The sequence below is a fragment of the Tenrec ecaudatus genome, chromosome 15 (assembly GCF_050624435.1).
Source record: "Tenrec ecaudatus isolate mTenEca1 chromosome 15, mTenEca1.hap1, whole genome shotgun sequence".
Lineage (NCBI taxonomy): Eukaryota > Metazoa > Chordata > Mammalia > Afrosoricida > Tenrecidae > Tenrec > Tenrec ecaudatus.
The window spans coordinates 111,892,265-111,908,246 of NC_134544.1; the positions used below are offsets into that span (position 1 = coordinate 111,892,265).

At 39.2% G+C, this 15,982-nt stretch overlaps 1 protein-coding gene across 3 annotated transcripts in view; it reads right to left on the reverse strand.

Moving 5' to 3' along the window:
• RB1 (RB transcriptional corepressor 1) overlaps positions 1-15,982 on the reverse strand; it is a 164,466-nt gene that overhangs the window by 99,116 nt on the left and 49,368 nt on the right. For all 3 annotated transcript variants that reach the window (XR_012780135.1, XM_075533250.1, XM_075533251.1), the window contains exons 11-12: positions 15,370-15,447; positions 451-538 (exon numbers count right to left, since the gene is read on the reverse strand). Coding sequence is in view for 2 of the 3 variants with exons in the window: in XM_075533250.1 (XP_075389365.1) it covers positions 451-538; positions 15,370-15,447 (166 nt within the window). In the remaining variant the exon portion in view is untranslated. The remainder of the gene's footprint in view (positions 1-450; positions 539-15,369; positions 15,448-15,982) is intronic.

Sequence of the window (15,982 nt, forward strand, 5' to 3'; positions counted from 1 at the left end):
AGATAATAAAAGATTTCTTATCAGCAACGCGATGAGTCAATAAATACTAATATCCTTAAGCTTCTAAGAGGAAGTAAATGTCAACTTAGAACTGAAAATTCACCTTAACTATCTTATAAAATTAAGGTCAAGACATTTTTAGACTAAAAAAGAACAGAAAACAAAGCAAGATGCCGTAAAGGTCACTCCAAACAAAAAATATATTTGAAAGAAAATGCCTAAGTTGTAAGAAGGAATGGAAAGACGGTAAATGGTAACATGAGTAAATCTAAAAATCACACTGGTTAAATAAAATTAATAGTAACTAATTTGGGGGGTTTAAAAGAGCAAGAAATTAATAGTCAATAACATGTGGGAGTGAAGACAGGTAATTAAATATTAAATATGGTAACTTTTAATTTCAAATTGCTTCACCAAAATATCATAATTAATATTTTATTTATGGCTTACATTAAAATAGGAAATCAAAATTTCTGAGGGTTGATCACTTGCTGAATTTAAGACCATCACTAATTGTTGAATAGTATTCATAACAGCCCTAAAGAAAAAACAAAAATAAGTGTTAAAACAATGAAAGAAAAAAATGAAGTACATATATTCCTCAATTTCAGCATGTTTTTATACTTTCCGGTTTATCTTTGGTTGTGTAAGACTGAAACATTTCTAATGTTGTTTACTGATAGCTACATTTGAATTCAGTCTTTTAAGATGCGTTCATAATCTTTTAGTTCATGACTATAGAATTGGCATGTTCACGTTCTAATGAAACTATAAAACATTAATTAGTCAAATTAATGAAAATCTAAGTGAAAATACATAAACTGGTATCAAATGTACTATAAAAATATATAATTAACAACTTTCAAATAAAGGCAAGCTGTTTAGTAAGTCCATTAAAGAATCAAATTACTTTTGGTGAAAGGCAAGTATTTGTGTGAACTTGGCTGGGCCAGAATTCTGTGGTTTCCCAGTTAAAATCTAGTAATTCCCCCTAAGATCTCCTCCAGAGTGTGGCCTGTTTCCAATATAAGTGGATGCTATGGGAATAAAAGTTGCTCGCAGGGTCTGAATCTTGCAACTGGCTCAGCAACTTCTGGTTCTTTGGGCTGGAGACAGCAGCTTCCAGATCCTGGGAGTCCTCAGAGCCTGCAATCTTACCTGCTGACTTTGGATTTATTCACCTGTGTATCCCGAAGTCTGTTTCCTGATCTGTTGATCTTGGGTTTAACAAGGCTCTGCACTTATGCAAGCCAGAAGCCTCCAACCTGTTATACGACTTGGAACTCACCCACCTCTTTTAATTGTGCAAGCCGTTTTCTTGATTTCATTTCCCGTTCCCATAAAGATGTATAGCATTTTAAATCCAGTTGTATCTATGCTATGGGATGCCGTGAGTGGATAGCAATGAGTTTTAATTTTAAGTTTTCATATCTTTCTATGTATGTAAGCTTTACTGGTTTTAATAGTGTGGAGAACCTAAGCCTAGGTAACCCTAAGACGTTTGGTACCAGGAATGAGAAACAAAATCCTAAGGATGAATTTTCTACATTGGCTCTCAAGTCTGATTAGTTTTAAAAGCACTGAACAAGACTTTCACCATCAGTACTGATTACTCTGCCTCCATGAAAGGGTTTGGCTAATTGTGTCACGAGGTAGCAACATTAATACCCAAAATATCATCAGTAGATCAAGTCTTGCAAAGTGTAGCCCAGGTCATCATGTTTGATCCTTCAGTTCTGACAGGATGTGAAGTGAAAGGAAACTGGTTGGTTGGTGCTACGTATAATAAAGTGGTGAAAGAGATGAGCTCAGGAGTTTGGAGGTAAGGCTCAGGTACCAACTGAAAGACCTCAAAGTTTCCACGTGTCCTGAAAGAAAGGCTTATTTCTTGCAACAACCAATGGTGCTGAAAACCAAGCCCAGAGTCTTATCATGAGTGGCTGAATCTTAAGAATAATTTTATTGGCATATACTTCATATATCATACAATTTAATTTTTCAATCACATTATGATTTGTACAATTACCACAATTTCAGAACATTTTCTTCTCATATTCGTTGTTATCGCCCCACTTCCATCATCCTCCCCGGGCACGTCCCTATCCAGTTACTGCCTCTATAGATAGATCTACTTTTTTTGTGCTTCATATAAAACAAAATCATACAAGATACAAAATCATCCAAAACAGACTAGATCCAACACAGAAATGGCAAGCACTTTAAAGAGAAAGCAGAAATTAACATTAGCTGAAAACTTCAAAATATGTCAAACGGGTGATTACATAAGGTAGGACATTTGAATCTAATTGCAATTGCCATAATAGATTTGACTAAGCACTTTAGATGATAACAAGGCTATTTATACCCCTAAACTGTGGTCAGAGGGAATTTGCCAGAGACTTACTCCATGTGAGGACCTTGTGAAGTGCGAATGGATCTGGGGGCTTCCATTGTCATCCAAAGCCTTCTCCAAACTGGGTGTTTCACAATTTAAGCTCTGGTACCATTCATTCCCTCCTTTGGATTTTGGTTTTATTTACAATCCTTGGATCACATAGGCTGGTGTGCTTCTTCCATGTGGATTTAGGCGATGCCTCACTTAGATGGCTATTTGTTTACAGACAAACCTTTAAGACCCAGAGACTATCCTTACTGATGGCTGGGCACCATCTGATTTCTTCAGGACACTTAGTTATAGCACCCTTATCTTCAATGATCTCTTCATGAGGGTGAATATCAAGTAGGGCCATGTAATCCAGAACTAATTGTTTTTAGATTGGGACTAGTATTAACTGTGAGCAAGAGTGGCTGATTTTAATACCAATTGATTCCCCAACTTTAAATGCTCTGATGTTCAACTAAGAAGATTAAGAAATCAAACTTACTGTCATGGATTTGATGCTGACTCACAGTGACCCTATAGGACAGAGAACTATCTCTGAGTTTCTGAGATTTTTAACTCTTTACAGGAATAACAAGTCTCATCTGGTTCCTTCTGAGTGGCTAGTAGTTTCCAATTGCTGACTTTCATGGTTTGCGACACAACATAACCACTATACCACCAGAGCTTGTTACCCTGAAACTTGGGATGGGGATGTATGAATAAAATCATCAGGAAAATTCAGACAGCAAGTCTCTAAATTCCATTGAAGCATTCCAGCCAACAGCACTACTCCTCTATCTGCAGGGGTTATTCCATCTCTGTCGGCTAACTGATTATCAGTAAAATCATTATCCTTTTCATCTGCATTTGATGGTCTGGCACCCTGGCATAATGATCCCAGGAAAATCCTTCACTACCTATTTTTGCTTCTAGACCTGTAAGTAGACTTAAGTCTCAGCGAGTCCCAAAAGGTGTTGTTGAAGACCCAGGAAGAGATATACTATACTTACTCCACACCTACCTTGGTATAATGTAGAAGGTATCCAAAGGCTTAGAGAAATGGGCATGTTAGGACAGATTTCTAAAGAAAGACCTATAGACCCACACATGGAGGGCCCCAAGGACACACCATTCAGCACAATAGTGAGGAACAAATTTATGAGGGGAGCCCCAGTATCTCTGAAAAGTGCTGATTATACTGAGTAACAGCAATGTGCCCTCACTGAATGAAGACACCTAACTAAACGGAGCTGATTGGGCCCCCCAAGAGGCAATATTGCCATAAAGGACAGCAGAGACTAAATTAATCTCATGACTTGACTCACATGGACTTAACGGCATTGGCTAATTGAGGCAGAGTGCTCCTTAGAGTGAAATAATTGAGAAATATACTAAATACTTTCTTGATTTGTATTAGTGCAAGCATTTTAGGTCATGGGAATAGCAGTCTAAATCCAACTGCCAGAATAAAGTCACAACCCTTCAATCAATCCCAGATTTAAGCCAGTTTACAGACCCACAACCCACTGAATGAACTGGCCAGTCACTTTTAAGAAGGACCCAACTACTGCCAAAAGTTTACTTAGTCTTTCTCCTTGTCTTCCCCAAGGGGACCTGTGGTCTTTTATAAGACTGACTGTTCCTTAGGGAAAGGGAAATAATGACACTTTTAGGGGATTCCTGGGCACTGACTCTTAAATGACACTAATTCCAGGAGACCCAAAACATCACCGTGGCCCACCAGTCAGAGTGAGAACGGAGAGCAAATTTAAAGGAGTCTTAGCACAGGCGCACCCCACAATGGGTGCGATGGGTCCCCAAACCCATCCTATAGTGATTCCCCAGTTCCACAATACAGAAATGGAAGACATTCTCAGCAACTGACAATGCCCCATATTCAATCTCTGAAATGTGGAATAAGAACTATCACGGTACGAAAAGCCAGGTTGAAGACATCAGAACTACTCTACCTCAGAAAATAGAAAACTGAAAGCAATATGGCATCCTGGAGGGATTGTAGAGATTGGTACCATCGGATCAAAAGCTTGAAGGGTACAGAAGTGGTGATTCCCACAAGATCCCTATTTAACTTGCCTATTTAGCCTGTGCAAAAAATAAATTTAAATGAATCTTGAGAAATGACTACTAAGAATGAACTTAATTGGCAAATCCAATTGTAAATACTACTGCAGATGTGGTTTTACTGCCTGAGCAAATTAATACTTATTCCCGGTACCCAGTATGCAGCTATGGATGTGGCCAATACTTTTTATCCATTCTGATTTTGAAGCAATAAGCCTCAGCTGGCAAGGCCAACAATACACCCTTTACCCTCCTAACTCACAGGTATATAAACTAATCAGCACTTTGAGGGAGAACCCCTCCAGAAAACATAATCTTTTCCCCCAAAGCTATGTATTTAAAGGTTTTTTTTTTTAAACAAAACGACCTTATCACCTTCAAAGTACTCTATCACACTTAACTCTGGAATTCCATTCTTGGAAACATTTTTCAAACTCATTTGTTTGGTTGGCTGACAGCAACTCCCTGATTTTCTTCACCTTTTCTGTGTCATCAAATCACTGTCCTCTCATTCACAGAAACAAAAAAAGTGACACAGAGTGAAGTCAGGTGAGTAAGGTGCCTGGGCAAGAGACGCATGCTGGTTGGATTTTTTTTGCCAAAAACTGGCACACTGAGATAGCTGCCTGCATGTGCACTGTCATGGCGGTAAAACCAGTTCCCCGTCTGCCACAAATCAGAGCTTTTTTCCCACAGTTATGCAATCTTCCCAGAACCTCTAAATACAATGCTCAATTAACAGTCTGACCTGGTGGAACAAACTCCAAATGTACTGAGTTGATATTTTTGTCTACTTCGGAAGTTGATGGACATCTACAATGAGGCTTGTCGTCAATTGACATTTCACCTTTTTTGAAACAAGAAAACCACTCATACACTTGAGATTTTTCCATAACACTGTCCTTGTAAGAGGTGTTCAACATCATCACAACAGGTTCTGTGGCATTTTTCAGAACAGGAAACAAAATTTCACAACCATGTGCGGTTCCTCTAAATCAGCCATCACAAAAACCGAGATTTGATGGAAACTGCTTTTATGAAAAAATCCACTGTGACCAGAGAGAACCTTCCCAGGTGATGCCACTGGGTACACTAACTCAGAGCAAGCTGCTTGATGCTTGCCTAGTGGGAAAAATGCATAAGACGAAAGGTCCACCCAGCGGAGTGTTTCTCTGAATTTTTTTTCGGGTACCCCCTCATATGTCATAGTTCAGTCCTCAGAGACCTTGATTGCCTTTTCCTTCCAGGAAACATCACCCTGGGTCATTTCAAAGATGACATGTTGAGAAGGATCTAGACTTACTGGTGTAATACCTAAGTGCTAGACGGTAGTAAATACAACTGAAAAAAAATGCAAGCATTTTTGTCCTCGGTGACATTTCTTGGATCCAGTAGGGTAGGAACTGTCAAGATAATTCTAAGGTAAAGCTTAAGTTATTGCATCTAGTCTTTCACACAAATAAATGGAGGCACAACACCTGCTGGTTCTCTTTTATACATAGCATCCTCTTTGAGTATACAGTATCACCTATCAAGGGACTCACTTCACTAAATCAAGTTCAGGCTGCTGTACAAACCACTCTGCCACCTGAGTCATATGATCCACATGATCAAATGATGTATAAAGTGTCAGTGGTAGATTGAGATGTCATTTGGAGTATTTGGCAAGCTCCTATGGTGAATCACAACACAGACCCTTGGGATTTTGGAGTAAAATCCTGCCATACTCTACAGCTAGTGACTGTCCTCTTGAGAAGCGGGTTTAGTACTAGGTCTTAGTAGAGGCTGAAAACCTAACCATGGGCAGCCCAGTCACCATGAAGCTTGAACTCTCACTGCCATTGAGTTGATTCTGTCTCCTAGTGACCCTAAAGGGCATGGAGAACTTCCCCTGAGTGCTTGAGATTGCAACTCTTTATGGGAGTAGAAAGCCCCATCTTTCTCCTATGAAGCAGTTGGTAGTTTCAAACCACTGTCTTTGCAGTTAGCAACCCAACCTATTACCACTACCCCAAGGCTCCTTAGCTTCCCATCAACAACTGCGTATTGTCTAAGCCAGTCATAACGTTGAATGAACACTGCCGCACTCCATCGTTATATGGAAGTAATATAGATGAGATCAGCCTCTATTCAGACCCGAAGGCACTAGTAAGTTGCTTAAGGAAGTGACCTAAATGACCACAGTCTCAATTCTTGTCATATTATTTTCCTCTCCCAGTCTGCAGACGTGACATCCTAGGGCGTCCCTTAAGATCAGCTGTTTGAGGAAGAGAAAATTAATGCTTGATTTACAGATGATCCTGTACAATAGGTAGACACCACTCAAAAGTAGACAGCAGCAACATGACAGCGCCTTTCTCAGACCTTCCTGAAGGACAATGATGAAACAAAATCCTCCCAGTGGTGAAATGTCAAGCAGCACACTTGATTGTTCATTTTGCTTGGAAGGAGAAATGGCCGCATGTGCGACTATACATTGATCCATGAGCTGTGGTCAATGATTTAGTTGTATGGCCAAGGGCTTGCAAGGACTGGAAAAGTGTTGACAAGGAGGCATAGGAAAGTGGTGCATACACATAACACTCCAAACATGACAAGAAAATAGAAGATATTTGTGTCTCATGTGAATCTTTACCAAAGTCTTACCTCTGCAGAACTTAACAAATAGATAGGATGACACGTTCTGTAGAAACCAGCAATCTTCTTTCCCCAGCCACTCCTGTCCTTGCCCAGTGAGCACGTGGACAAAGTAGCCATGAAGGCAGGGGTAAAGTAACGCATTGGCTCAGCAACAAGGACCTCCATATACCAAAGCTGATTTAGCTATTGCCACTGCTGAGTGTCCAATCTACCAGCAGCGGAGACCAACACTGAGTCCACGACATGGGACCATTCCTCGGAGAGATCAACCAGCAACCTGTGGGAGGTTCATTACACTGGACCACTTAACCAAAAAGGCAGAATTTTGTTCTTACCAGAATAGACATTTTACTCTGGATATGAATTTGCCTTCCCTGTATACAACGCTTCTGCCAAAAATACAATCTATGGACTTACAGACTGCTTTATCCACACAGTATTGACTCATAGTAAGAAATTAATTTCACAGGAAATGAAGTGCAGCAATGGGTCCATGTTCTTGGAATTCTCTGGTCTTACAATGCTTCCCCATCATCCTGAAACAGCTCATCCGGTAGACAGATGAAATAGCCTTCTAAAGACAGAGTCTCAACTAAGTTAAAATAATTTGCAGGGTTGCAGCAATGTTCTCTAGGTGCCTATATATGCTCTCTCTAAACCAGCTTCTAGTACATCCAGAATTCCCATACCTAAGAATCGAGAGATGGAAATGGGAGGGGCATTACTTACTGTCACTCAAAACAATTTTTGCTTCCTGTCCTGGCAACTCTAAGCTATTTGGATCTGGAGGTCTTCGTTCCAAAAGAAGGAATACTCCCACCTCGAGACACAAACTAATTTAATTGAACTCTGAGTTAAGAACGTTCCCTGGCAATTTGGGATCCTCATCCTTCTGCATCAATAGACCCAGAAGGGAGTTACTGTATTGAGTAATCAGACTGGCACTATACTTTTGGTACAATATCCTGTGATCAAAGTCAATCACAAACTATAGCAACTGAATTGCAACATGACTACGAATGGCCCGGATCCTTCAGGAATTAAAAGTCTGAGTCACACTAGCATGACCAGCTGAGGTGTTCGCTGGTGTCAAAAGGAATAATGGAGTGGGTAGTGGAGGAAGGTACGTCTAAATACTAGTTATGGCCATGCGAGCAATTACAGAAACAAGGACTGTAAACTAGGAGTGTTTCCTCCTTGGATTTATGCATCAAATATTTTTGTTTTGTTCACTTATAAAATGTACGCTGCAAATGGGATTATGTATTTTTTAATTTACTTTTAATTATTTGACTATTGGCACAAGTATGACTTTATAATTATTTTTACTTAAAGATAGATATGGCTGAAGAGGTAGACTATGATAGTTTGGGTTTAGTATCAACTTGGATCAACTAGGATTCTTGGTGTTTTGACAGTCAGGACCTAGTAATCCCCCATGGTGAAATCGCCTCCAGTGTGTGGGCTCTTTCCAACAGAAGTGGACACTGGGATGGGTCTGGATAATGCATCTGGCTTTTCATCCAAACTTTGGTTCTTTAGATTTGTGCCAGCAGCATCCCATACTGCTGGTCCGTCCTGGGAATTGTCAGCAGCTTGCAATCTTACCTGCCAACCTTGCATTGATTCGCCTCCACAGCCAGAAGCCTGCCATCTGACCTGTTGATCTTGATTTCATCAAACTCTGCAGATATGTTTTAAGAAGACCCCAGCCTGACATCTGACCCATAAACCTGGAACTTGCCTGCCTCTACAGCTGTTCAAGCCATTTCCTGAATATAAAGCTCTGTATAAATGTGTGTGTATGTATACACACACACACATATACCTAAGCTTAGTTTCACTTCTCTAGAGAATCCAGGCGAAAATAGTTTCCTTTGAAGAGATTTCCAAAGGAAAGCATTCTGAAGTCCTACATAAATTTGTTACCACTGTCCACACTTACAATTAAGACTATCTTCTGTGTGTGTGTATATAGGGGAGTATATTAAAAAAGTCAATGAAAAATTGGGGGTAAAAATACATTTGAGGTAATATTTAATGATGCAAAGAGTCATAGAATGCTTAAAACATGCTCAGTGTCTTGAGCCATAACTATCTATAAAGTGCCATCTATACTTCCTCACTTTTTAGTTACATTGCTATATGCCTTCTATATCTTCTATGTTCAGACCACAATCACTAAATCCACCAATGAACAACTTCTTAGAAACAAAAGATACTTCTCGTTTGTTCTGACACTTGACTTTCTTGAAACATTTGCCTGTTAAAAGTATGCTCTTTCCTGAAACTCCCTCCCTTGGATTTCTTGGTTTCAAACTCTGGGTACTGTTACTACACCTTTTTTTGCCTTTATGTAGGTCCATAAATGACTGACATACTTTAGGCTCAGACCTTAGCCCCAGTTCTTACCATTATATACTTACCCTAGTCAATCAGTCTTTTGGGAGGGATTGGTAGGGGGAACAGGTGTGGGGGGTCAGCGGGCCTCAAATTATTAAGAACTCTCCTACTAAACAAAAAGTTGGTAGTTAAAACCGATCCAGAGGTGACTGAAGAAAGGCCTGCTGATCTTGTACCAAAAGATCGCAACATTAAAAATCCGATGAAGCAGAGCCCTACTCTGCACATACAGAGTTGCCATGACGCAAACTTGGCAACTGGTTTGGGTTTGGTTTTGATTGAGGCAATCTATTTGATGATTCTTAACTCCACACTCCATGATTCCTAAATCTATGAGATTTTTATTTCTTACTGTTTGTTATATCCTTTATCCTCGGAATACCTCCAGAAAAAACATTACAAATATGAATTCAAATATTTCTAAACCTGTTCTTGCTAGTTTATTCCCACCACCACTCTCTTGGTTGAGATCCTCATCTTCTTTAAACTGAACTCCTTTAATAAACAAATTTAGGGACCTAGGTTTTTGGTTTTGTTTTATTTTTGTGGCAAAATATAAGCCTTTTTTTTTTTAAACTATTTCAACCAAGCTTAAGTGCACAACTCAGCACATTCAGGGACTCAGCACATTCACTGTGCTGTGCAACCATCACGACTATCTACTCCCCCAACTATTTTCACCAATCCAAAAGAAACCCAGAATCCCTTCGGAATCCCGTCTCCTCTCTGTCCTCTGAGAACTACGGATTCACTTTTCTTTTGGCACACATCTCATTCGAGATTGCCAGGTGGCATCTACAGTATTTAGATTTTTGAGCTGGGCTTCTTTCACAGAGCATATAATATTATCAGGGTCCATCCACACATTTTGTTGATCCAGTAGTCTGTTGATGGAACACTTCAGTTGTCTCCATGCTTTTGGTTACTTTGAAAAATGCTGCAATGGATATTGGTGTACAAACACCTGTTTGAGTCTTTTGTTTTCAGTCTTTGGGTTACATAAGGTAGCTTTTAAAAAGTTCATGGGAAGATTATAGAATTTTCCACAAACTTTTTAAAGCTCCCTGATATGGCCACCAGTGTAACCGCCAAATCAAATAGCAATTCATTATTTAACTCTTTGAGGAGCAGGCACTTTTACACAGTGATTGTACAATTTCACAATCCCACCAGCAATGAATGAGAGTTCCACATTTCCCACATCCTTACCAACAAGTGTTAGGTTGTTGCCGGTTTTTATTTATCTATTTATTTGGGGGGGGGGGAGGGCTGGTAACAGTTATCCTAGTGAGTGTGACATGGTATGCTATAATGATTTTGATTCGCATTTCTCTAGTGACTAATGGTGGCAAAATGGTTATGTGCTTAAGCCACCAACAAAATCAAAACCATAATCTACCTACATCACCCTGGATGAAAGTTCAAGTAATTTTTGCTCATAAAAATTATAGAACACAGGGAATCCAGGACAGATGATCCATTCAGGACCAGTGATGAGTGGCGATACCAGAGGGTGAAGGTAGGGTGGGGTAGAAAGGGGGAACCGATTATAATATCTACATATAACCTCCTCCCTGGGGGATGGACAACAGAAAAGTGGGTGAAGGGAGGGAGGTGTAGGACAGTGTAAGACATGACAAAATAATAATTTATAGATTATCAAGGGTTCATGAAGGAGGGGGGAGGGGGAGAGAAGGGAACAAAAATGAGGAGCTGATACCAAGGGCTTAAGTAGAAAGAAAATGTTTTGAGAATGATGATGACAACAAATGTACAAATGTGCTTGACATACAATGATGTATGTATGGATTGTGATAAGTATTATATGTGTCCCTAATAAAATGATTTTTAAAATTTTTTTAGAAAAAACTAAGGGGCAGTTCTGAAGCCCTGGTAGCATAGTGGGCTAAGCATTGGTTCTAACAGAAAGGTCAGCAGTTTGAAACCACCAGCTACTCCATGGTAAAAAGATGAGGCTTCCTACTCCAGTAAAGAGTCTTGGAAATCCACTGGGACTGTGGTATCGGGTTACTATGAGTGGGAATAGACTCATGGCCTTGTATTTGGTTTTAATTTGGAAGGGCCAGTTCTACTCTGTCACATGAGATTCTTAAAGAGTAAAAAATCAGCCCAATGGTACCTAGTAACAAGAAAAACAAATGGCATTAAACATTTTTTGATGTCTGTTGGTCATTTGCCTAGCTTTTTTGGAGAAATGTCTATTTAAGTCCCTTGCCCATTTTTTCACTGGGTGGCAAATTTGATGTTAAGCTTTGATTATGACATGTCTCATGCATCTCTTTGGGTTTTCTTATTTTCAGTTAATTGAACTTCATGGTTTTGTAGATTCTTGTCCTTTATTTCTTCAAATATCTTTTCTGTCCCATACTTCTTATTCTGGAATTCCCATGATACATATATTAGTTCTCCTGTTGATATTCCACCATTCCAGTAAGCTTTGCTCAGTTTTCCTTTAATCCTTTCTTTCTTTGATCTTTAACTACAATAACTGCATTCACTGCTTTATCTTCTAGTTTACTGACTCTTTTCCCTCTACCAGCTGAAATATGTTGTCCCTCACTGATTTGTCATTTCAAACATCTTATTTTTGAGTTCCAATGTTTTTTTTATTATACCATCTCTTTGTTGAAATTCTCATTTTGATCCTATATTATATTCCTCTTATCTTTTAGTTCATTTTTTAAAAGTTTTTGAGCATATTCAACATTGTTGTTTCAAAGTCTTCTAATTTATTCAAAACCCAAGGTTTCTTAGGGACAATTTTTGTCACAATGTTTTATTATTTTCATTGGCTTGTCATTATTGTTTCTTAGTATTCTCTGCAATTTTTAAAGCAGTAGAATATTTTAATATTATAATGTAGCAACTTTGGAACCCAAAAGTTTCCCAGTCCCCCAGAGATTTCAAGTTAAAATTAAAAAGTGGAAAATTGAAATAATCTGCTTAGTAACTGAAATATTTTGCAAAAAATTGCTCTCTAAGACATGTATTGACATCAGAGGCTCCATCCTACAGCCTGTGCCCAACTCATGTTTTGAAAAAACAAAGAGCAAAATATAGAATATATCTGATTTTCCCATTCTTTAAGGAGTGCTCGTTACTCAATATGCTATTTTGTAATGTATATCTTCCCATAACACATTTCGCTAAAAAAAGAGAGAAAAGGTTAAAAAAATGGGTGCTGGGCCTTCACGTAGCTGCCGCTGGGAGCTACGCAATTACCCACACCCTTCTCTCTCAGGGCACACTTTCTTCGCCCCCACTGTATACGCTCTGCAGCCTCTCATAACCTTGAGGAAACATGGTGTCCCCACCAACTACATCAGCCAGTCACTCCATGAACATGGGCTGCCATCCTAGCCATTAGGGAGAGGATGAGGAATGGCGACGGAGTGGGGGGCAGTTTGCAGTCAGCAGGTAAACACAGCTCCCCAAAGATTAGCAGCGTTTCCCTTCTTGTGACATTTGTTTGTTTGTTGTCTGATCAGGTTCCAAAGTTCCAAAATAATTGGTTTGAATTGCTTGTTCAAGTTCAACTGTTATCTCGGTATACTGACTGAACTCTAGAGGTTCCTAGTCTACCATTTTGCATGACATCATTCCAGTCCAAGGATGTTGACGCTCTATATCTGTGGGAGTATATATACTTTGGGAAAACAACAACAAAAAAACGCTTCTCATATAATTTTAATTTGTGCTAGGATTTTGTATTAGTAATCACTGCAACTGATTAAAAGATGTCATTTGTCACCTTATATTTTAGTTGATTCCTTCACAAACTATGACTATGTAAATTTCAAATATCAACTATGATTGTTTTGCTTAGCCCTGCTTAAACTCATGTATCGCACAGGCTTTATCACGCTCAAGCTCAATTCCAAACTTGTGAGTAACAGACTCTCAATCGACTCCTAGTGACCTCACAGGACAAAGTAGAACTGCTTGGTAAGGTTTCTGCAACGGTAAGTCTTCACAGGAGCAGTGAGCTTCATCTTTTTTTTTCCATGTGGAGCAACGAGTAAATTTCAATCACTGACTTTGTGGTCAGCAGCTGAATACTGAGCCCACAATGTACTATGTATATAAACACAACAGAGTATTATTCAACTACACACAAACAAATTAAGGTATACATGCCACCCACATGAATAAGCCTTGAAAACATTATATTTAATGGAATAAGAAAGTCACACAAGTACAATATTTGGACATCCTCTTTATATGAAATATTATGGAATAGGAAAATCCATGGAGACAAAAGAAAATTGGCACCTTTTAGGGATTGTTAGTTTGTGGACTACTCCACAGAGTCAAGAGGAAACCCACAGAGCACACCCTTAGGGCCCAAAATATTGTAGGGCCCAGAAAAGAGAGTTGTTAGCACTGAAAGATAAGAAGTAGAAAATAAAGGCAGCAAGCCCAGAGAAGCAAACAAATGGTGGTGAGCAAAGTAGAACCAAGCAGCAATAGTAGCAAGCAGTAGTAGTACTACTAGTGGAATTAGGGATAGTAGTAGTAGTAGTAGTAGTAGTGGTGGTGGTGGTGGTGGTGGTGAGAACCACAAGACCAGCAGATGATAGTGTTGGTTTATGTTGGTCCAAAGAGCAGAACCCGGCACCTATTGGGTCAGCTCAAATTGGTTCAGTCATAGGCAATGAAGCAAAATCAAAACAGACCTAAACTGCCAAAATTTGAGAGAACTGGACAAAAACTAGAATGTTAGGAACTGTGGGTCACAGGCCTGGAATGGAAGACTCAGAAGCCTGATGCGGTTAGCGTATTTCCAGGATAGCAGCGAGCAGTATACATTCAAAGTGGTGTGGCTGGCTGTCTCCTTTGGTAGGGCACCACAGCTTCCAAATCTGCTAGGGAAGACTGCTATGGTATATACACAATGCCCTAGTTCTCTAATAGAGGAATTACGTTTTTAACAGTACTTTAACTTGGAATATTTCCTGTTCTGGTTATTCTTTTGATTCACCCAAAGTTTTAAAAATCCAGGATTCTTCTAGTTTCACTTTTTCAGCCATGACTAAACCAGGATGAACTGGGATGAAGCCTTGTAGAGAGTCAACAATACAGCTGGATGGTCTATAAAGGGAGAGCAAGTACAGTCGACGCCGTGCAGATGAATACTTGAGGAGCAAGCAGAAGTAGGGGACCCAGTGACCTGCTTTTGGCTGCATCAGACATCCTGTTTATGCTGACAGCTAAAACTCAAAGGCTAGAAGGGCTAGTTGGCAGAAGCTCAGGAGATCCTGTGCAAGTCTTCCCACAGGCAATGCAAGCCCAACAAGACCCAGGCACATGCACCACTGGGAATGGTGGCTGGCCGGCATGCACAGCTGTGAGCAGCGGAGACCGCGGTCCTGCTTGGAAGTTGCCCTGACAGACAAACTGCAGCCTATCCCTGAACCTTAACCTGCTATTTAGTAAACTACGCAACTGTGAGTATAGTCTATAAATTGTAGATGGCCATCCAATGAATTACCAAAACGACAGAGAAGTACAGAGTACTGTGTGGGCATGGCCGGTGTCACAAATGGTGATGCAGTTGGAACGGAGGTAGCTCTGACCTCTGACTAACAGCAACTAGCTTTGTGCTGATCCTGCTTCTTGTCCCGTGGGAAACTAAACACGTCTGACAGTACTAGGTTAGTTATGTTCCTTAAGGACAGGTAGAGCGCAGTGTAACAGCACCTTCAGAAACTAGTAAAGATGCCTAGAACATAAAGAGCATTCACTCTCTGCTGGTTATATGTATGCATGTTTATATAACACCACAAATAAACTAAAGCACTGAATAAATAATAACAACAAATAAAAGCAAAAAATCATACCTAACTGGAGTCTGTGGTGGGATCATAGTCACCTCTTCACTAGGCTTAGCTTTTCGTGGTGTTCGTTGCATTTCAAAACTAAACAGCAATCAGTAAAGTCATTAATATTGAAAATTTACAATATGTATTCTATTAGTCAAAAAAGCAATATAATGTCTTCTATTGTCTCATAATATCACATAAAATCATAATCAAATAATAAAGAGGTAGAAAAAAGGATACCTCAACGCTTAAATGCATTTTATTTTTCATCATTATTTTTAAGTGGGGGTATTTTTATTTTTAAATGTGGATTATGATAAACAAACAGACCAATCTTTAAGAATCCTATTACTACCCAAATTAGTTAGTATTAAAAAACATCAAAGCTCATTTTTTAATGTATCATTGCCTTCCAATAAAAGTAGTCACTTTTAATTGTTTAATTTCTAAATTACATATATTTTCAGTTATATAGTAGATTGCATATTAGTCATATAATTACTACTTATTTGCTCACTAACTTTATGTTTGATACTTCCTATCAACTATTCCTACTTTAGCCAATCAATGATAATTCAAGAAAAAATACTGTTGTATTAACTTTAAAAAAAGTGAAGCAGATATATAATAG